The sequence below is a fragment of the Ambystoma mexicanum genome, chromosome 5q (assembly GCF_040938575.1).
Source record: "Ambystoma mexicanum isolate Mex_15411 chromosome 5q, UKY_AmexF1_1, whole genome shotgun sequence".
Classification (NCBI taxonomy): Eukaryota; Metazoa; Chordata; class Amphibia; order Caudata; family Ambystomatidae; genus Ambystoma; species Ambystoma mexicanum.
The window spans coordinates 905,727,350-905,750,884 of NC_090933.1; the positions used below are offsets into that span (position 1 = coordinate 905,727,350).

The 23,535-nt window shown below is 43.9% G+C and overlaps 1 protein-coding gene across 2 annotated transcripts in view; it reads left to right on the forward strand.

The window, feature by feature from the left end:
* The window catches only part of MATN2 (matrilin 2), a 606,908-nt gene that overhangs the window by 343,573 nt on the left and 239,800 nt on the right, over window positions 1-23,535 (forward strand). For both annotated transcript variants that reach the window (XM_069621407.1, XM_069621408.1), the window contains exons 6-8: window positions 3,223-3,345; window positions 4,849-4,971; window positions 10,493-10,615. In XM_069621407.1, the coding sequence (XP_069477508.1) occupies window positions 3,223-3,345; window positions 4,849-4,971; window positions 10,493-10,615 (369 nt within the window). The remainder of the gene's footprint in view (window positions 1-3,222; window positions 3,346-4,848; window positions 4,972-10,492; window positions 10,616-23,535) is intronic.

The following is a 23,535-nucleotide window of genomic DNA, read 5'->3' on the forward strand; positions in this document are numbered from 1 at the left end:
CAGCTTATTTGGTGCTATGAGCACAGTACCCGCTCAAGCACATGTGCCATTTTGCATGTAATGAAAGACCGCCCGCTTGCAGAGAGGCCTAGGCCAGGTCTAATATATCCCCGTCATGCGCAGTCAGGTAGTAGGCAATCCTCCTTGACATTAGCAACAGGGTGTGCTTCACATAATCCACATATGTTTTCCCACTCTGATTGTCAAAGTAATGTATGTGGAATCCATACCTCAGCCAAAGGCGGCCATTTTGCAACATAAAAGAATGAAACACCAGATGGGAAGTCTACCGAAGCTTTGAGGTGCAGCCAAGAGTATTGTTTGTCTGGATTTTATGTTGTCCTATGAGGGGTGACAGGACCGTTCTACTAAATACTTTGTTTCCAAAGGACTCTGCAGTGAACCGGAAGTACACGTTGATATTGTGAGAGTCACACACTGCTGCAAAAAAGGTGTCTGTTGTCTGGACACTGGCCTATATTAGGAGCTCAAGGGAAAGCTGTATCCTCCTTATGTGCCCCCAAAAGGTTGTAGAAAGCTGTAGGAGGGACGCTTCAGGCTACTCTCTAGCTTGAACATAACAGGTCAAAAACGGTGGCACTTCGAATGTGTGTCTATTTGTCAAACGTGTCTGCTCCAGGTTTACTTCTAAGGAAATAAAAAGCAGTGGCTGCAACTCCACAGCCCAAGGTGCGTAGTGGAGTTGCAGGGAATCTAAAATGAAGCTGTGGCGCAGCTCAGATATATGCAAAACCAGGACTGCACTTGGTAAAGTAAGTAGAACATAAGCCTCATGTCATCTCTGCATATTTTGTGCAATTAGTACACTTGCCACACTGCCAAGCATATACCATGTCCTGATCTGTGGACCTTCTTGATCCCAAGGCTCGCAAGTGCACTTACTTCAGCTCACATCAGTGGCCGTCTGCCCCTCCTGCATGGTTGTTCTGCCACCTTTACCAGGCCCCACTGAACATGGCCTCGCCCGACATCCAGAAATTCACTACACATTCCCCACTCACCCTCCATTGACCTTCTATCCTACCCACACACTGGTTTCCGCATCCCAGGTGCCACTACTTTTCTGCCCAGTATACCACCTTGTTTCTGACTTTGCCTCCCTACTCATCCTTCCATCATTTCACCCACTGGCATCACCCTGTATGGCCGACCTTCCTCCCACTCTTCAGAGTACCCGGCACTCCAGTGCTCCCCGTCAGTTATTCCGGGGTACTAAGAGCTATAACCCCCTCAGCGAGCGTCTTTACAGGCCAGTAACGCCACTGTGAATCCTGTTGAAGGCCCGGCCAGTAAGGCCCCTCGCATTGGGGAGTATTGCTTAATTAAGACTATTTTAGTGGTCGAGTGGTACAAACTGACTTTAAAAAAGGTAATCAGAGTTCACCAGTACATGCCACTCCTCAGCACACGCTACATATTTACAATACTGCAAGCGCAGCACATGAGAGCACGGTCATCTTTCCTACTGCCGTACAAGGTACATCACATTAAGCCCTGAGATATCAATAAGGTCTCCTCTCGGCAGCCATTTTGCAACAATATCCAAAGTTATGAGATGCTGGTTTGTATGGAGAGCTTTTAAGGGGCGTAAAACATTGCAAGTGGGAGAACAGGAGCCACGTATCCACATGTGACGATGGTGCAAGAAAACAGGGAAATACCCAGAGCCCCTGGAAGTCAGAGGGACTTGAAACAGCAGAGTTTGAGAATGGAGGACGGTCTCAGGATATCGCCTGACACTGACAACAGTGCATGAACTTCCGGGCTTTGGGAATTTTGAGAATTTTGCATCGCATTAAGGGTGAATCCATTTCCTATGGAACTGATATAAATGGAATTACAGAACGCAAGACCACTTTCAAGGAGACAAAGGCAGACTTGGTTACAATACTTTCACTGGACCCATATAAGATGACTGTTGGAAAAGTAAATATGGGAATGGCTAGCTGCAGTTTTGATATATTTGGGCTGCATGTGTAAAATGGGGAGCTTAGAAAGTAAGAGGCCAGCAGTTTTGTTTGTAACTCCTGTTGTATTTTAGGCTCTGTGATGGCGATGTGGTGTCCGTTTAGGTCAGCCATCTTGGTTTGTAGAGATGGCAGGCCTTTCTGTGCATTTAACAAACTGCCTTACTAGCAGCGGGTATGTACTGATTTCTATAAAACATCAGTGATTTATATTGTCTATAACTGTGATCTTAAGGGCCAGTTCCGGAATACCAAATAGATAAAGTAGGCACCGGCCTATGGGCCACACTCCTTTTAAAGGGCCCTCCACAACAAATCAAAATAATATTGATTTGATCTTGAAAGAAAATTACAATCAAGCTTTCTTAAATTGTTTCCAAAAGATAGGAAAAAAATCAGCTTAAAGAAACCAAAACGTTACATTAAAGACTCTTTAGAGAAAATACTGTATTAATGTAATGTACCCATTAACAACTTAAAGTACATAAACCAGAGACATCAGATTCGCATTACAGTCTGTCTCTTAAAACCTCATCTTCTGGCAGCTTTCAGTTTGTAAAAGAATCCAGTGCAAACTACCTACATGTAAAGTACAGACTGTAATGAAAAGTAATGTAAAGTACAGACTGTAATGAAATTGGTTTATTAAAATTGTTGGTTGGTAAAATTAAAAACATATTCGGAGATTGTTTGCAAGGGGGGCCCGAAATGTTGACTGCCTAGTGGCCTCCACAGGGATTAATTCGACACTGTAAAGGGCAAGACCAAGCAGGCTGGTTTAGTTACGCAAACTAGATTTAGGCATAATTGTTGGCAGCTGATGCTAGGTCATCTGAGCAAAACAGCTCCCCGCTCCTAGGGATAATATAACATAATTAAATATTTAAACGGATATGAACGATTTTAATCCAATTTAGCATAATAAACATCAATGTAAACTGCACTCAAAATAAATGGAATAAATGGAAATAACTAACAAAAATCTGGGGAAAAATAATGAGGCCACAGTGCATCATTATGAACAGCCCTCTTCTTTAGCTCATGTTCCTTGATACATGTTTGCTGAAATGCTGATCTATCAACCAATCCCTATAAGGGCCCACAGGTTTCCTGCCGCTCTATGTGAAAACATGCCATGTTCTTTGCACACCCGCGGTCCTTTGTTGTAGAGCCGTATGCATCATGTGATCACGTTCCTGCTTTTTTTACTTATTCTGGGTTGTTTGATTTTCAGTTGTGGACTATTGTGCGGTGGGAAACCATGGCTGTCAGCATGAGTGTGTCAACACCGACGAGTCTTACGTCTGCAAATGCCGCCAAGGCTTTCTTCTCAATCCAGACCTGAAGACCTGCCGCAGTAAGGAGGCTCCTATTGCTCATCTGCCCAGACTTGATTTTTCAGTAGTTGCTTTGTCAATTAGGAGCTAGGGAATATGCTACTACTACCACAAGCTCAGCAACAGGCATATCAATGGGCCGGGATAATAATGCATTTGGTATCATCAGCTGTGGTGAGAATGTCCTATCAGTTGGGCCAGGACAGACTGGTAATAATTCTTGTTGGGACCTGACCTGCCTACTTAGTGAGCCCTTGCATTATTAATTTACCCTGGCACACATTCTTACTGATTCACAGTCTCTTCCAATGAAAACCTAGATATTGTTAATCTCTTATTCCTCAGGTTAAATTCGTAGAGTGACCAGACCTCAATAGTGGTGCCTTTTAAATAGGTTAGATTATGTAGAATGTGTTGTATGCTATGCACTAATTCCTTCAACAGAAAGGACAGACATGAGCCACAATTCATGAAATATTAACCCATGCAAGGGCAAGGTGCACTGCATTGTGTGGTAAATGCAATCTGGGTTCACCCTTGTTGGGGGGGGGCTCGATAAATAAATTGACAATGTGCATTAGTGCTGATAATTTGTAGCTTAGACACCTGAACCACGTGGCCACTGGGCAGTGATTGGCCACTGTCATTGACCTGGGGTTTCCCAGAACCGCCTGACCCACACTGCCAATGGTCTCCCCAGCATCATCCCTCTTGACATTCCAGTCCAGTTTAGAATCCAACCTCACTGTAATAATGGTAGCCGTTGGTGCTAAAAGAGGAAAAGAGGGTGTCTGGTCAAGAGGGAATTCATGGTCATTGAAGACAAATCCTAAAGGAATGTTCCAGGGTATAGATCCTTCCAGTCGTGAATGTGGGGTCACTGCAGAGGCTGACAGATTCTCTTGCACCTTAAATTGAGGTAATCCCAGGCAAGTAGACGATAATCCATAAGGAGCTGAGAATGCCACAAAGATAATTTAAAAACATTACCCGAAGGCCCATGTCATTTCCCAGTTTGTCCCCTCATCCGTTCATCACCACTCTCCCTCAGAGTAATATTGTCACGTTTTTGTAGTGATTAATACCAGATTCCTCAGGCTTCCAAGTGCTGTCACAGTAGGTGTTAACATTACCCAACTGATTTTAGGCAATTTATCGACCTTGGAAGGATGAAGGGCTGAGTCAGCCATGCAGCGATTTGAACTTGTGACTGACGTTGACTCCGGGGTTATTTATTCCTATGGGAGGACATGGGCAGGCGCTTACATTTGCATACCAGACTTTACCACGTTCGTGATCTCGAGGCACAGAGGTTAATCTAGTGATGCACCTCAAACAATAAAGGTAAACAACACGGGAACCCCTGCCGGTTGCTGTTGGGGAGTCGGGTGGTTCCATGTCTTGCCAGCCTTTAATATTGATGTTTGTAGGAGAGAGTTGGATGGCGCAGTCTGTACATGCAATCATCATTTAATGTAACGCTGCGTATTGATGTACGGATGTCTCTATGTTTCCCCACTCAGGGCCAGACTATTGCGCTCTGTCCAGTCACGGCTGTCAACATGAGTGTGTTAACGCAGAAGAGTCCTACCTCTGCAGATGCTACCCAGGGTTCACTCTCAATTCGGATAAGAAGACCTGCAGAAGTAAGTCCTGCTCAATGGAGCACCATCCATCGAACTCAGACCGCTGGCATTCCCTGCAGTGGGGTCCAATCCTCGGTGTTTCAGAAGGATTCTCTCCACAATGTGCTCAGGAGTAATTTGCTCATCCTGTCCGCTGGAGTCCTGTGGCCAGGAACCAACTGGGCTCTTGTTATCATTGCCCTACTCTCAGTGGGCCCTCTTTGGGCTTTACTCTGTGGGATGCCTTACTCCAAAAAGTTCTAGAGTTTACCCGGAACTTGCTTCAAATTGAGACTTGGAACTGGATTTACAAAGCGTTTTTCAGTGGGAAAATCCCGTTGAAAAATGCTTTGCAAATCAGGCCCTTGGTGTCTATGCGAGAGGGATTTTTCCAGAAGGCTCGCGGCTCGTCCATGTACTCACGCCTCGGAGGACATGCCTCACACCTAATGAGCCATCATTAAAAATCAAAGATTTTGAAATCACCAAAAATGTGAAAAATAGCCAAACAGCAATTCAAATAGCAATGTCAAGCTACTGAGTCCTTGTCAGCTTTATCTAACCTTAACTGTGCCTTGCTGCTTGTTGGTCTTTTCTTCGTTACTTCCTACTTTTTTTGTTAATTTTAAATATGCATTAAGAACACCATCAAACGAAGGGCAGAAGAGCATTGGACACATACATTGTAAATGGCACATATTACAAATCAACAACATGATTACAATCAATTTAAAAACAAAAAAGAAAATCAAAATATGATTTTAAAATTAAAGAACACACACATTAATAGGCAAGAATAGACTACTCTGCCTAGGGTTCATAAATTGGTGGTTTACGGTTTACTGGTTCCGGTATTAAAGGAGTTATAAAAGAACAATTATAATTATGATAGAGCCTGAGGAGGGGGGGGCATTACCGGTCTGGCGTCAGTTATAAGCCTGAGCAAAGTGAGGGCTTTAACATAAGCCCTGTGGCATTACCAGATGGTAATTCCCCCCTTGAGGGTTCTATTCCTATTAGTACCCCGGCTCGTTGTACCAGGGTACTAATAGTAATTTTATTGAGTTGTGAAACGGCGTGAAAGCCATTTCTCAACTCGAGAAAAAAAGTTACAAAAAAGGCCACCATGGATCGGGGAGAAGGGACTACACCTAGTCCATTCTCCCTTTCCATGGCGGCCATTAAGAAATGCAAAAAAAAAGGTAAACAAAGAAAATGGATGCCTGGGAACGGGAGAACGGACTACACCTAGTCCCTTCTCCCTTTCCATGGTGGCTAATTGCGTGGCAGACATGCGCCGGGAACATTCCTGTTACTAGCGCCAGCAAGGGACAGAGCAGCACAGGTTAGAGGGTTTGGGGTAGGGAGGGGAGCGGATATGTGGAAAAGGGGGGACACAGGGAGAGCCCTTACCTTAGTTCCCGGCGAGGGAAGATGGCGGCCTCCCGCTCTGAGGTTGCTCGGAGCAGCGTCTTTCCCTGTGTGGTAAGGACCCCGTTCCTAGCCTCCTCATTGGCTGGGAGGCCGTTACACCCCCCTCGATGGGTACTAATAAAGAATAAAAACAATTAAGTTAGAATGTACATTTGCAAAAGGGAAAGCAATAATTTTGTGTTCTTACATAGTGCTTCATGCTGCACTCCCATCGCTTTAAGCGCTGTAAAAGCAGGTGCTATTATTGCCCCATTTTGAATGGCAGTTGACATCAGAAGGATGAAAGGCTAATGTGGCTCTGGCGCAGGTTTCGACCTTGTGAAGTGCAGGCTGCCCTCATGTCAGAGACCAACGCTGTACTCGTGAAGCTACCCCCACTTGGTGAAACCTGGTCCTGCCATTTGACAGCGGGTGCTCTTGGGTTGGACACCTTTTTCCCGAGATGCCAATCGGCAGAACCAGGACCTGCACTTGCTAATTTTGTTGGCATTTTTCACATTGATAATCTTGCTCCCCACATTAATCCATGTTAATTGGCGATCCCTTGTCTATTTATTGAAGCACTTAAAAATAATTTTCCTTTGGGGGATTTTCTCAAACTTTTATGTGTTAAGTACACAAAAAAGATTGCCATGATATTTAAGATAGGGAATACATATTTGCGTTCTTATTTACACAGGGTTTGACATCCGCATTACTTAATCTTTTAATGTGGATGTTGGTTGACATTTTATAACCTGATTGGACTTGTCACACCTTTATTTAGTAAATATTGAGATTGGCCAACGCAGCTTAAATGTAAAAAATAAAGGGGTACCATTGGGGGTCTGTTAGTTACCATCCTTCAACCTCAACATGAATGGTTTGGAGGGCACCAGTGAGCATTTAAAAAGTAACTCCTCCTAATCGTTCCTGCATGACCCTCTTGCCATTGCTTTGCAAGACTCCCAGTAAACCTGTGTTTCACCCCAGGAACCGTGCATATCTCCATTGTTCTAATCGCCCAGGGGCTGATGACACACAGGAGAATTTCCCCATCCTCACTGATGGATCTTGGCTCCACTTCACAGGTCAGAACACTTTCAAGAAAAAATAATTACTAATTCCACTCGAACTCTACCTGCAACACACTTTAAACCTTATTGCCACTTTCACAGGAGTATCCTCAGTGGCAATCCACCCCAAATTGTGTGTAACCGTATCCCAGACACGCTACTGTTCATCTCCAAAACCTTTACAAGTAGGAGCCAAGGATTGAGCAGGCAAAATATATGACAAGATTCACAGATGTATCCCGCATAGGAAATAGAAAGGTATTAGCTAAGCCGCGGAAAGCACAAACATATTGCATGCAAACTCTGATGCAGCAAACAAAGCCTTCCACCTGGATTATGTGCATTTACTAACCCTTGCAAGTAATGCTCCATCGCATAGGTTGCATTTACAAAGCATTGCAAGTAATGCTCCATTGTATAAGTTGCCTTTACAAAACATTGTAAGTAATGTTCCATTGCATTGATTGCATTTACAAACCCTTGCAAGTAATGCTCCATTGCATAGGTTGCATTTACAAAGCATTGCAAGTAATGCTCCATTGTATAGGTTGCCTTTACAAAACATTGTAAGTAATGTTCCATTGCATTGATTGTATTTACAAACCCTTGCAAGTAATGCTCCATTGCATAGGTTGCATTTACAAAGCATTGCAAGTAATGCTCCATTGCATTGATTGCATTTACAAACCCTTGCAAGTAAGGCTCCATCGCATAGGTTGCATTTACAAAGCATTGCAAGTAATGCTCCATTGCATAGATTGCATTTACAAAGCATTGCAAGTGATGCTCCATTGCATAGGTTGCATTTACAAACCCTTGCAAGTAATGCTCCATCGCATAGGTTGCATTTACAAAGCATTGCAAGTAATGCTCCATTGCATTGATTGCATTTACAAACCCTTGCAGTAAATGCTCCATTGCATAGGTTGCATTTACAAAGCATTGCAAGCAATGCTCCATTGTATAGGTTGCATTTACAAAGCATAGCAAGAAATGTTCCATCACATAGATTGCATTTACAAACCCTTGCAAGTAAGGCTCCATCGCATAGGTTGCATTTACAAAGCATTGCAAGTAATGCTCCATTGCATAGATTGCATTTACAAAGCATTGCAAGTGATGCTCCATTGCATAGGTTGCATTTACAAACCCTTGCAAGTAATGCTCCATCACATAGGTTGCATTTACAAACCATTGCAAGTAATGCTCCATTGCATAGATTGCATTTACAAAGCATTGCAAGTGATGCTCCATTGCATAGGTTGCATTTACAAACCCTTGCAAGTAATGCTCCATCGCATAGGTTGCATTTACAAAGCATTGCAAGTAATGCTCCATTGCATTGATTGCATTTACAAACCCTTGCAGTTAATGCTCCATTGCATAGGTTGCATTTACAAAGCATTGCAAGCAATGCTCCATTGTATAGGTTGCATTTACAAAGCATTGCAAGAAATGTTCCATCACATAGATTGCATTTACAAACCCTTGCAAGTAAGGCTCCATCGCATAGGTTGCATTTACAAAGCATTGCAAGTAATGCTCCATTGCATAGATTGCATTTACAAAGCATTGCAAGTAATGATCCGTCGCATAGGTTGCATTTACAAAGCATTGCAAGTAATGATCCATTGTATAGGTTGCATTTACAAAGCATTGCAAGCAATGCTCCTTTGCAAAGGTTGCATTTGTAAAGCATTGCAAGTAATGCTCCATTGCATGGGTTGCCCTCTTCCCCATTAGTTTGAGGATAATATTTAGTGGCGAGGGAATGCTTTACTACCAATGCTATATGCATAGAGCCCTACAAAACCTTCAGATATACAACGGAGCCTAGTCAGAAAGAATCATATTAGACAACCCAGTTAGAGAACAAACTCCAAAATAGGATTCTAGTCAATTAGCGCCCCCTATAGACAAGGAAGCATTCAGAGAACTCGATATTCAGGCTTTATATTCAGGTATAAGCCCACGTTCCAAGCTGCCTAACAGCCTCCCAAACCTCCATCGCTCCCTTCCTCTCCATTGTCTCGCCCCCATTTACTCAACAAAATTCCAGACTGGCCAGCTTTGCCGCCACCTCTCCTCATGCTTGTTGTTGCATGCTGCACGTCTCGTTTCTTCCATGCACACTGCAGGGGGACTTGTCCTCCTTTGAATGAGCTCCCTTTCCTCTATCTGGCATTAACTATAATCTACTTTTTGTCTCTGTTTGGTGAAAGCGAGTTAACATCTTCTATGAACCCATTCCCCAAACAGAAAAGCCATGGCAACCAGCTACCAGTGGCTACAATCACCAGCATTATGGCGCGTACCAAAGAATAGCTTTGGCAGCGTTCTAGTGCCAACCGTTACAGGCAGCCCTGCCAGTGATTATTGCCCAATTCCTGTGTTGTCTGTAAATCTTTCAAAGCGATACATTGTACCATTTTGAAAAAGGTATTTACAGTAATTATTATTAGTATTATTAAACCGTAATAGGTATAACGATCAAAATAATACAGTCAGTAGTAATAGCACAACAAGGTTGTGGAGCAACCTCCAGTGACATCACAAATACAGCTGATAGCTGGTGAGAGCGGCTCTTGGCACACCAAGGACAGCCAGTGACCTAACAATGTGCAGTGCTTTTGTTCAGTCTAAAATGCAGGCGGAGACCCCCGCAAACCCCCACCCCACTTCCCCCCCAACCTAATCTATACCCTTAACCACCGCATATATATATTTAATTAAATTTGACCCAAAAAAGTCAAACAAATTCGATCAAACGTTTTAGGTCAAATGTTTTTAGGGTAATTATGCTAACACCGCCTTATAAATCCTCATGGAGTGTCCAGTGATGTTATGTTATGCTTTGTTAAAGGTTCTTGTACGCGCATTGTTGCCCCCTGTGTGGTCTCTTGGCGCGCTGCAAAATCCACTCCATGTTTCCAGAATATCCACACAAAATACTGTGCTGCTGCCCACAACCAGACACACTGTCTGTGCCTTCTGTAAATATGAGGTGACTACAATGGCTGATTTTTTGTGTTTTGTAATCCTTTTCATTGCAGGAATTAATTACTGTGCACTGGGCAAACACGGCTGTGACCACGAATGTGTTAACACTGAAGGCTCCTTCGTCTGTAAGTGCCGAACGGGCCACGTTTTAAACCCTGATGGCAAAACCTGCAGAGGTAAGTCCGTCCCTAAATTATATCAAGTGTAATTTGTGCTAGCCAGGGAACAGCCCTATGTAAGAAATACAATGATGATGGGGGAATCATTAACTCTCATAGTGGGACTGATCTCAAAATATGGATTGAATACACATGCACGGGTGGCCTGGCCTACAAAGAACTCTGGAGATTTCCCGGTAGGCCTCTGCATCATGGGCCTCTTTTGTGTGGTTACCTATTTTATTTCCAAATGTTCTTATGGGAATATGTACTTTGTGGCAACTTCGAAAACATTTTCCAGGGCCTTTTTTGGTTCCCAGTCCGCCCTTGTACATATGCCAATAACAATGCCAACAGCAATGCCAACTCAAACCTTCTGTGGCAGATTGGAGAGTTCAAGTCTTCTGCTATATATCTTTTCACTCGAAAACATACTTAAAAATCAATAAAAATAATAATGAACATGATAAAAGGGTGAAGTTGTTTTCAAGGTTATACCAAGAATAGTAAAAGAGTAAATGAAGTGTTATGAAAAATGATAGGTTGCAAAGGAACTCTGAACAAGCATTGGCAATACCAACAGTTTGGGCTTTTGTGTGGGCATGTTAAAGGCACTTGCCAGGCACTGCCACAGTGGTATTAACTGGTCATTGATGGTAGCAGCTGCAAAATAGTGTGAGTACTTGAGCATCTAATACTAATACTAGTGCCTGGCAAATACCTAATACTTATAACACAGAGTGTTGCTGCACTGCTTGGAGAGCGGACGCTGTGTGGAAAGTGCTTCTTACTTTTTGCTGTGCTACAGACTGGGTTTGCAGTGACGCTTCATGAGATTAAAACCTCCCCATCTGCACAGAGCGCCGTAGGGTGCCTCAGAGTGCTGTTGCACTGCTTGGAGAGCAGACACTGGGCCTCATTATGAGTTTGGCGGCAGCCATGGAGCTATTAGCTCCATGGCTGCCGCCAAACCGGGCTCATTTACCGCGTTCCTGCCATGAGGAATAACCAGGTCATTCCAACATTGGAGGACCTGATAATTCCTCCTTGTAGGAACCATTCCCCATTCCCATTGTGCTCAATGGGAATGGGGATGGAGGTAACAACGGGCACATTATGAGGGTCCTGTTGTTACCTCCCTCTTCCCCTCGCGTGACCCGGAAAAGACGCCTGGTTTTAACAGACGTCTGATCCGGGTCCCGCATTTGGAAGCTAGTAATCGGCGCTCTCGTAATTAAGGGGGCCGGTCCCGTACCAGCCCCCTTCATTCCGGGAGCACCAGCCTTATAATGAAGGCCCACTGTGTGGAAAGTGCTCCTTTCCTTTTGTTGTACGACAGACCGAGTTTGCAGTGATGCTTCAAGAGAATGAAACCTCCCCATCTGCACAGAGCGCCGTAGAGTGCCTCAGGGTGCTGTTGGCCTGCATGTTGTCTGGGGTGTTTCTGGCCGAAGACGTACGTACAGTGAGTTCCTTCCTGCTTTATATTGCCCCTTGTTCTCTGGAGTGCCTGGACGAGCTATGTAGTAAAAACACACAGCAATTTACCTTCTGAAGAGAATTTAATGGAGAAGGCGCGGGCTCTAACCATGCTGGAGTCGCCAAATGAGTTAATTACTCTGGCTTCTACCGTCTCTTCAGCTCTGGCACAACTGTTAGCTGTGGGCGTGGATAAGGTGAAAAAATTAACAAGATAACCTCCTTTTTAAGGTTCTATGTGATAATGTCCCCGCAAAAATGTCGCCATACAAGAATGGTGCTGTTTTATTGAGGCAACATTATCATATGGAACCTGCGGGGGACACCCCCACAACCCCCACATTTTTTAACATAGGGTGCGGGGGCCACCCCCACAAACCCTGCTTCCATTTACCCCATATATTGTCCCCATAAATAATGTCACCTATGCCGTTTCCCGGCGACTATATGTATGGCGACATTATTTATGGGGACAATATTACCTGATACCCTTTTTAATACCCTCACTAAGCAGCTGGAAAACTTCCTACAGGCTACTGCTGCTAGAGGGTCTTGCAAGGAAACACTAACTAGGGGGCATGTCTCTCTGTTAGACTCTGAATTAATGGAAGTGTCATTGGGAGAGAAGGATCCGCAACATCAGGATTCATATATAAACACACCACGTATCTTCACAGACTACGCCGCAGAAGGTAGTGACAGTTTCTCCTCTGTGACACATCGATTACGACACACTATCTGGGCTTTACCTCTCATCTGAGGAACTCTGATGGCACGGATATTAATCAATCTGCTATACAAGCCCTTAACTACATGCTGTAGTCATTCGTTGCACTATACGAGAACAGCAATTTCGAAGTCAAAATAACTGTGGCTCTTCATGAAGTTATTAAAAAAAGGTTGATAGTTTGGAGCAAAGAGGAGACGTTAGGACTTTATTCAAACTTATGTGTAATGTTCACGTTAAACCCACAGAAGGGTGGCACAGGTGCACAAAGATAACAGAAACATCGTCAGTGTCCAGGGCAACTGAAGCTGTTGTGGAAACAATTCCTTGTGTGGATTTGGTGGAGTAAATGCAAGGTGGAACAGGAGAGGCGTCAGGCTCGGGCATATCCTCCCCAATCTCCGTTCATGTCATTGCTCACCCTGACAATGCAGGAAATATTGCATCTGTTGACCCGGAACCCATAATGGTCTCCTCGGGCGAGGTGACATTGAGAAAGCCAAAAAACAAGTTAAACTTCAGGAGAAGAAATCTAACAACGAGAAAGCAACAAAGAAAAACAGAAGAGCCTCTAGGAAGTTTCTAAGGAACTTAAACATTGTGGCATCACCCAGTTTGGATAATAACACTGAGAAGTGGCAATAGCTGAAGGAACAGAGGCCTTCTAACACAGCTATCACGATAGTGTTAAAGGATCAGGGAACCAGTATGGTAAGAAATGCAGTGGCACCTCTTGTTATAGAGCCACTGATCGCTGGTCAGGATGTGAGTCTTGAAAACGTTAGTCTCTTGAACCCTCACAAAGGAGTGCTGCCTCGGACTAATTCTCAGGGGCCTGTGAATCTACAAGATCTTTTTGGTTTGTCTCTAATTGGATCTGATACAAACTCGGCCGGAAATTGTGCTCTAAAACTCCTGCCTATAGTGTTCTCAGAGCATGGATTTTCGACCATGGTGACAAGGGAAATAAGCGTTCGGAGCACAATTCTGTTAATGAGCATAATAGACATCACAGACTCCTGTTGGAATGCTTATTCTCTGAAAGTACTCAGCTGATCTTGAAGACATCCAATGTTTTAGCCCTCTTCACTGAAGTGCCCAACCTGCGGTCAATAGTCTCTACAGATATAGACATAGTTGAATTTATAGATGAAACTGTCACAGATAATGTAACTCTGGACATAGCTTTGAAGATTGTTTATGAGGGTATCTTAAGTGATGCTGATTCATTGCGACAACTAGGCTTTGACATTACACCTTAGAAGTCTGGGGAACTGTCAGAGAAGGGCCTTAATAGACTTAATCCAGGGGGCCTCAACTTCTCTGATATTCATATCTCTATTAACGCTGCAGGCAAAGGCGAGAGATCTATCTGGCTCATTCTGCAAAGAAGAGCTCTCTCTTCCAGGAACAATGGCTGCTCTTGGATTGCAGGGGCTTTAAACTCTGCCAGGAATACCAATAAGATTGGTCAAACTAATTGTTAGTGGTTGGGGCTACCTGAAGGTTTCCCGGAACTCGAGGGGCACCATGAGCTGTTATATAATCCAGACCTTGTCGTCAAGCTAAAGACATTTTTGTTGTGATGTGCATGTCTCTGCATGTGAAAGCTGGTGATGTCATGTGGAGTGTTGCCTTGTGAATGTCGGAATGTTTACCCAAGGATTCCACACCAAGCCAGTTAGAGCTCCCCAGCCTGGGTGATGGGAGCCAGTGTTACGTCCTGTCCACTTACGTATATAACGTCATGTAACTGTGACTTAAGTACTTGTAATAAACATATAAGTAATCCAAAGAAGCCTGGAAGTTACTTTATAACAATTTGACCTAATATTGCTACAGGAAACATGGCTCATGAAGTGCCCAATGTTGAATGGCTATAAAATTGATTTTCGGTCTGCTAGTAAAAAGAACCGAGGGAGGGGCTACTAAGTCTGGTGCTGGTACTTTCTGGAATAGATGTTAATAGATGTTATGATATACAATGTGGAGCCTTAGCATCCAAACTCAAATTATGTTGGGCGTTATCTAGTGTTTTGATACTTGTGGTTAACATATACTGGCACGAGGTGGTTGGCGAAATTGATGAAATGTATTGCTGATTGGAGGGAGGAAACCAACAATGGTCCTGCGCTGGTGGTGGGGGATTTGAATGCCTCTTGCACCACTGCAGAATACCTTGATGATGATTTATTGTATTTAAATTCATCACACAATGCCTCCCGTAAAGATGTGCAGGGGAAGAGGTGGCTGTCAGCTTTAAGGGCCCTTGGCCTGTCTAGGTTGAATGCTATTGTCATGGGGAATGATACGCTGCAAGAGTCGTGGCAGTCAGGTGGCAGAGAAGCTGTGTTGGAGTATATGTTCGTAGATGCTGAACTATTTACGTCATGCCAAAAGTTTAATATTTGTAAAACAAAACTTAGTGACCACCACATATTCTCGGCAAATGTTATGGTTGGGTCCGGGGATCAAGCAGTTACTGGTCCTTCGGACCTTATGGTAAGTCCTGGGGCTAATCATAATAAATGAAACAAAAAGAGTATGGGGGGGGGGGGTTAGTAACAAATTAATAAAAATTATTGTGGTGACATCAGAGAAATGGAAACAGAACACTTTCACATTAGAAGGTTTTTACCCCTATATGGGGCACAGCGTAGATCAATTATTCTTATGGAATAAACAGGGTTCTGGCTATTAAACACAACACAAGGCATCATCCCATGTTTTTGTCCCTAAGCTTCATGCAAGAAAACTAAAAATTAATTGCGACATTTAAGGCAATTAAATTAGAGACCACAGATCGCTTACAGTGCCTTTCAGAGATAGGCAAAGCTAGAAAGGCTTCCTGGAATTGGGTTAAAAGTCATCAGGCTCTAAGGTTGCAAACAGAGTGTGAGCTGATGGTGGACAATTTAAAAAGAAAGAATGTCATTAACATTTGGTCCCTGATTAATTCATTGGGGAACCCCCAACTGTTATGCAATCAAATCCCTTAGCTGAGTCTATATGGATAAGCCCCTTTAAACCAATCTACTCTGGAGATGATAATGGCCTCTCCGAGACCCTGAATTTACCAAGTGAATCCCCGTCCGATGACTCCTAGATTTTCATTTTTAATCGTAATGATGTTGTGGAATGTATACATAAGGCCAGTAGTTCTAGGGTACTTGGTCCTAATACTTGTAATACTTACAAACCATTTGTTTAAATCAGATGTGGAAAGTTGGGCTACTGTTCTTTATGTTTTTAACACTAACTTGATAAGGACTGGCAGCTTTCCTGCCTCTTGAGAATCATCTTTTGTTGTCCCCATGTATAAGAGAGGTCAAAGATCAGAACCTAGCAAGCATATGCCGCTCAGGGTGATGGATGCAGACAGTAAAATGTTCTCATCCATCATCTTTTCCCATCTGAACATATGGGCTGAAAAGGCAGACAGATTGAAAATGTTTCAGACTGGTATCCGGAAAAACATGGTACCAATATGAACGGCTTCTTAATAAAGTGCCTGCAGCAAATGGCATGGTCAAAAAAACATGAATCCATCTATGTGGCATCCATAGACTTATCATCTGCATTCAATTTCGTTAACAGCAGTCGTTCATGGGCCAAATTGACCAGTTGGGGCATTCCTGCCGGCCTACTAAAGTTGATCATGGGTATCCACAAAGACTCAGTTGAGGTTAAGCCAGGCTGGAAGTCTGTCCAATAAAATGTCCACGATTTCGGGATTGCCACAGCGGCGCGTCCTTGCCCCCACTCTTTTCACTTTGTATGTTTGAATGCAGAAGACATTTTAATTACGGAGGCTTTTGTTTCGTCCAAAATGGCTGAAAAGAGGTATAAATGCAAGGCCTATGCAGAAGATTTTCTACTTTTCGACTGCACGCCAATCAGTCTGCAAAGGCTTATGACCTCTTTTTCTAAGTACGTGTCTCAAAATCACCTAATAATTAACCCGAGTAAAACAAACATTTAGCAATTTACATCTTTGAAAAAGGAGTCCAACTTTAAGTGGTTTTTGGACAGTGTTAAGTTAGAAAGGTGTCGTAACTTAATATATTTAGGCTTCCCGATAGTCAAGTCCCCTGCAAAAAATATGTAGACGAGTTCTTGGGGCATAAAGCGGTGACTCTTGCGAATCAAATTTTAAAAATTAATGCTAAATATGGTACATTTTCAATACAACCCCTACTCAAATTTTATTAGGGTAAGGTGATCCCAAAGATGTTGTATGAGGAAGAAATGCTACAAGGGTGGGTACTTACATAATGAGTATTTTATGAGGCTTCAATTTGGAGAAGGGTGCTTTGTTTGCCCAATTGCGTTCTGATGGCAATGATAAGATATAAATTGGGGTTGAAATCAATGGTGATTCGGCCAAATGGAGATACTTCTTATTTTTTAACATTTTAGAACCGCCTAAGAATTCTCTTTATGGTGACTTTCATGAATTAATAACAACTAAGAAAGACAATAGTATTAACACATTAGTAGCTTTTTGTAATAATCTCCTTTCTTCTTTAGGGTTGACTGTGGCAGATTTCAAAAGAACCCAAACTCTATCAAAAGATTGTTATTTCAGAAAGATTGAGTTAACACAGTTGATACTTTTCGTAATTACAAGTTGCTCTCGCACCTATTTAAACCTTTATCCTAATAGACTGACTATTCGTTCCACAAGGCAGGACCTTCCCATTGCAGGTTTTGTGGTGGTAATATAACTGGTGAGGAAACACTTAAGACCTTATTCTAACTTGCCTGCCATTCATTTTGATTTGCATTTAGCACTTTGGGAAACAGGTTCATAAGCTGGATTTTCTTCATATAGAAAATGTATGGAATAGATTTTTAGGAGGTTATCCAACTGTGGTTGTTATTGTAGTTACAGGTATTTTAATGGCTTTAAAATTGGATGGAGCTTAAGGTAGGATCTGTATAATATTTGTATGTATTAGATTTTAATGTTTTATTGAGAATATTATTCTTCATTGTATTATAGAGGGAATATGATGGGTTTTTTTATCTTGTTCGTATCTCAAGTTTTTCTACTTTATTGAATTGGTTTTCTAGATGTCTGGATGGAAATGTTATGTTTTGTTTCCTTTTTTTTTCTTTTTTATTCTGTTTTCAACTACATTAAATGTTTTATGTAACCTTTTTTCTTCTTCTTTTTGCAAAACTATACGCAAATAATAAAAATAAAAAATAAGTAATACTTATACAGAAGCCAAAACTGTTTGCTTTTAACAGGACTTCAGTGATAACATGCATAGTGATTATAAATCGAGTGTCTGATGGAAGATCTGGGTAAGAGATTTTTATTGCACCAGCAACAGGATTTCAGCTCAAATTAAGTCATTCGCCCTCGTTGTGAGTTCAGCGGAAAACTCGTAACACCGTTCCGCTGCCTCTTATCCCAGTGTCAGTGGCCCGGGAGGTCAGGCGGTGGAAAGTGTAAGTTCCCATTCCTGTGGAGTCCCATAGGACATTCCATGGAATGGGGACACGGCAGCACCGGCACCTTTGCTAACGGTGCCGGTGCTTTTCTGAAAACCTTGCCTGCAGGGGCCAGTGCCCCCGGCAGGTCAGGCCAGCTGAGAGCAACAGCCCCTGGAGGCATAGTTGTAGTCTGGCGATGAGGAAATTATGCCGGTATGTTGTTACCGGCATCATTATTTCCCGACCGCCAGACTTGGAATGAGGGCCATTAACTCTCAGAAGAGTGTTTTGGAAAAACAGTAGCAGGCACTTCGAGTGAAAAGTTTGATGGTAAGTCTTGATTAAAGGGACCTCAAATAATTTCCATGAAGAGGTGATTTGGCCGGTGAAGGGCAGGAACTGGGTGGGAATGGCCTTAGGGATTAGTGTGGCTATGGGAAGTCAATGGGTGGGCAAACGGGTTGACAAATAAACAAACAGCACCTACAAGTCTCCTCATATGCCATTTCTCCATATCTGTACTCGAATGCTATAGTTTGGGCGCAAGCGCCACTTAATAACCTAAACCAAAAATGCAGGTTTATGTGTAAATGTATAGACTGATATGCAGCACATGATTGGAATCTTGCTATATAGTTTTTAAAATGTGCACTTAACAGCCCTTGCGAGTACCAAATGAATTCTTGTGTCAAGGGTTAAGTAAAGTCAGAGCAGCTGCGAATGCAAAAGTGTTTAGGTCGATGAGAGCAAGCAAAGAAATACTCCAGAACTGAAAATGGTACAACGTCCTTTCATCGCGGGACGTTTTTTCGCAGGGTTTTTTACTGCATATTTTTTACCGAAAAAAACCCATTGAATTTTGTTTGGGGGGTTAGAAAATTATATATACGGGATGTGGGTTTTTGGTAATAGATATAAACTGAAAGGGAATGGGGGGGTTGGAGGGGCATCCCAAAAAAAAAAAAAAAAAAAAAGAATTTGATGGTTTCTTTCGATAAAAAATTTGCGGTAAAAAAACCCGCAAAAAAACATCCCGCGATGAAATGACATGGAACCCTGAAAAAAATTCATATTACTTGTAGTAGATGAGCATTAACCTTGCCAGCCGTACAGTGAGACCATCCATCCGTAAAGGTGTTACTAGTATTTGTGGGATAGGTGCAAAGCCCATCACAGAGAAAACAAGTACAGTGGCCCTCGCTTCGGGGCTCTCGTGAAGAAATCTCTGCATGCCGTCATTACCAATGTTGCCAGGCAGTGATCCGAGTGTCTCTGGTTGACAATGGTTTTACCGCTGCCCATGCTGTAACAGACAGTTCCGCATGCGGAAAATGTGAAAGCTCTACATTCAGCACCTCATGATGAAATACCATTAACACATGTACACAGAGAAAGAGGTGCGGCAGCCATTTTGAAAATCAGTAAACATTTAGAATCTTACCTTTGGAGTAGTCCTCAAAAGAAAATTGAGGGCGCTGATGGATATTGCAGCCATCACAAAGATACATTTTCAGACGTGGAGCTGGAGGTGTCGCGAAGTAGCCATCCCGGTTGTTTGTCCACCTCATGGCCTAAACCACCTCCCAGAAGCGCACCAGGATCTGGGAAGCCATTCTGCACGTAATCGTGGCCATCAACAACCACTCCATTACCATCTACACGGTCAGGTAGCGCTAGTGTGATCTTAAAGCAGCGTGTTCCACTCTCAATCCCCACCAATGCATGGAGTACATGCCAGCAGAGGATGCCAGTTTCCCCACGTCTCTTATATATGATTAGTTATTTACAACACGCTAAAAACCCAGAGGTTTCTAAGCGCGGACCCGGTGATCGAACCTGTGTTGCTTCGTGTCGTCTTGCTTCCAAGGTGAGTACGTTGCCCCTGAGCTATACTCCAGAGACGAGATATGCGGGCAATGAGGGCAATGAGGGCAGTGTCTTTCCTGAATATGGCGGGCCTTGTGGAGATTGGGATCTAGGATATGAGAGCTAGAAACCAAAAGCCCATGGTGAGTACATTTCAAATGTTTTGCAGTGAAGAGAATGTACAAAAGTGACCATCTTCCATCTGGCCTAAACCCTAAAACATGCATACTCAGAATATCCCAGCGGAAAGCACCTCGCTCACCCAACCATGTGGCATATGTTCACCAATAGCGTTTCCGGGACATGCAGTGCCAAACAAAATAACAGTCATTAAGTCTCCACTAACATCACCAACATGTCACTTTACACGTGGAAGATTTTCTGATCAGAAAACGTGACAGAAAACGTACAAAAAAGGGGGCATCGTGATTGGGTTACTTCAGCATTCCCTTTGGTCTGCGGTCCCAAAATGATCAGCATCTTAGGTCTCCCTCTTGTAGTGTCCAAGCAAAAATGTAGCTCATCAATTGTGCTGCCACAACACAGACATGATCATTCATACAGATGTCTGCAAGTTGCCCATCACCAGTGATGTATAGGTATTCTGAGCACAATGGGTTGGATGGGCCCTACAACATATGTAGAAGCCGAGTAGTGTGACTGCAAACTAGAAGGCCAAGGCCAAACATGGCTGACTGAGAAGCCTCCAAATGCCATGTGTGTCAGGCAAACCCAGGGCAGCCACTAAGTGTCTGCTATCTGCCTTTACAACGAGTGCTGCTACATCCCGTGACAGTGACGCCAGGGACCGGTCAGGGCAGGGCATCCAGATCCGGCACCACAGACCTCCTCCACTAGCACCACTGTCCTTCACCACTGTTCCCCCTCCCCCACTCCATTTCAGCCCTGAGGCACTAGCCATGGCATGTGGGTAGAGGGCACCTTACATACTGATACCCTTGAGGAGGCCCTGACGGATGGGCCGAGCCACCTTCGCCCCCTTACCTGGACCTCCTCCATTGCCAACCCCACTCTCGGCTGAGGAGCTCAAGCCCCTGAAGCCTTGGGAGGCTGGGCCAGTGGAGGCTTTGAAGGTGGAAGCAGTTGCTAGTGGCTCGCACCATCTAGGGGGCAGGCCTCCAAGGATCATCCACATCTCTGTCTTCAGGGCAATTGTAATTGGCTATTTATAACGCGCTTAATACCCCAAGGTTTCTGAGCACGGACCCGGGGTTCGAACCTGTGTTGCTCTGTGTAGTCTGGCTTCCAAGACAAACACGTTGCCCCTGAGCTATCCTCCCGGTAACGGCTAGAAAACCACAGACGATGACGGGGATGATCTTGGAAAGGCTGCTGATGCAGGCACCCCCTCATGGTTGCACACTTTGAACTGTGGGGGCTGGAGGGCACATTAGAGTGCCGCTTGGGCCTTAACCCTTATTAAACCCTGGCAGGGTTGGACGGATCAGGGTCATGTTTCTGCATGTCAACTTTCCACAAGACATGACCGTGCGGGCAATGTGCTCCACCATCATCCCATTCCAGTCCTCCAGTCCTGCTCTTTTGGTGCCTTCCCTGGCCCTTGACAGATCTATTTCTCTTTTTTTGCTTTTTGCCTGCATTACTGGGTCCATTCTTCCAGCCTGCTTAGGACGGATCCTTTCTGCCCTTCCTGATATGTCTTCTTTGTCCCTCAGTTATTCTGGCGTTGCGTGTTTCTGCTGCTGTCCTCCCATCGGGAACACTCCCGTAAACCCCTTTATTTCTACATCCCTCATGTTTGCTTCCTGTATCCGAATCCTGCTTCCTGGTCCCGTCCCACGCCTATTCTTCCCTATGAAGGACCTTTAAACTTGGTCCACAAACATGACCATCTCCTGTGCTGGACAGGCTGCACAAATGGAACAGAGACAGTTGTCCAGCAATGCAGTGGATGAGATAGCTATCCCAGTTGTGCAAGTTGCAAAAAGAAGTGTGACGCAGCAGCGACTCTCCATGAGGGAGGCCATTGAAACCATGATCTCTGGTTTTAGCTTCCTCTCCGACCCCCTGCCCGTGCTCCCGTGAGCACTCTGACCCTGGTGGGCGGGACGGCACCCGCCCGCAGAGTCGTACTGTGCCGGTCCGGTAACAATGGTGCCAGTAGGCTCAATGGCAAACATTTTTACCGGACCAGCACAGTCATAATGAGGCCGATTGTCCCAGCGGCGCAAACCACTTCCAGATATTTACTTTGACACAAAGCACGTGCTTCACATGGCTGTATCTAGTTATGGATTTTGCTTTTTTTAAATCCAGATCAGAGTTAGTCTCAATCAGGCGATAATTATCATGCTTTTCTTGGCGATTCCTTTTGTTTTTCTTAATGGGAATTGGTAGTTAAAATGAAATTAATGCCAGCAGTATTTTACCCGTGGTGGTAACCCAGTGGAATGGGTTTACTGCCGGTTGGAATGTTCATGTTGTAGAATTTTACCCCAGAAGGTGTTTGCCAATCACAATGGCGGGAGCTGTAGCGGCCTATCCGTGGCGATGGCCGGTGGATCTTAGTAGGATTGAAGGGGTAGAAAGGATGTGATTTTTTACCGTTGGTCAGCGGCTCTTGGTTGCTTCCCTTGAAGATACACGGCAGTAGCTTGTGGTCACTGGGCGCGTGCAGCGTCTTGAGAGGCGAGGCTCTGAGCTAAACTTTGGAACTTCTTATCCTCTTGGCAATGTATTTTAGGGGCCGGTCTGTACTGTAATTCAGGCAATAGTGGAGATATTCTATTTCACATTGTGGGAACGTTGTGTCAACAGATTTGCAACAGATATACCAAGTGCCAAAACAAGGGCGGAGGCAGAGCTTGCAGGCCACTCTAGCTCCAGCCCTTGATTAGACGCAGATTTTCCAAGAAACTCAAAACCTTTAAAGATGAAACCGGGCCTAATTGCTAGCAGGGATGTGGTGTGGTTACACAAGAGAAAAAATTAAGAACTTATATGTATATATTGATTAAAGCTGCTGGACTCAAGTGATCAAGGGAGTCATTTTTAATAGTCTGGCACCTGCCTATGGATTATGGTGACACAATCCAGCCTCGTTAACTGTGATGCCAAGTTATGGAAAAATCAGGACAACGCCAACTGGACCCATTCAAAGATTTTATGTGCTTAGATGTTGTCCACCAAGATTTATATGCAAGGCAACATTCTCTCATTGCGCTTGTTGGATTCCCACGAAGATTCCTTATTTGCAGGCACAGGGGAGAGGGGGGGCGCTTACATTGGACATCTGCTCGGATTCTCTAGGCATTGAACAACTCACCGATGGATTTGAATTATTGCCTTATAGCCCAGCCAGAGCAAATACAGCACAATCATCGAGGAATGGAAAGGGTGGAGGTGGTATGGGCACCACCGTGTATGGTCAGCCGCCGTT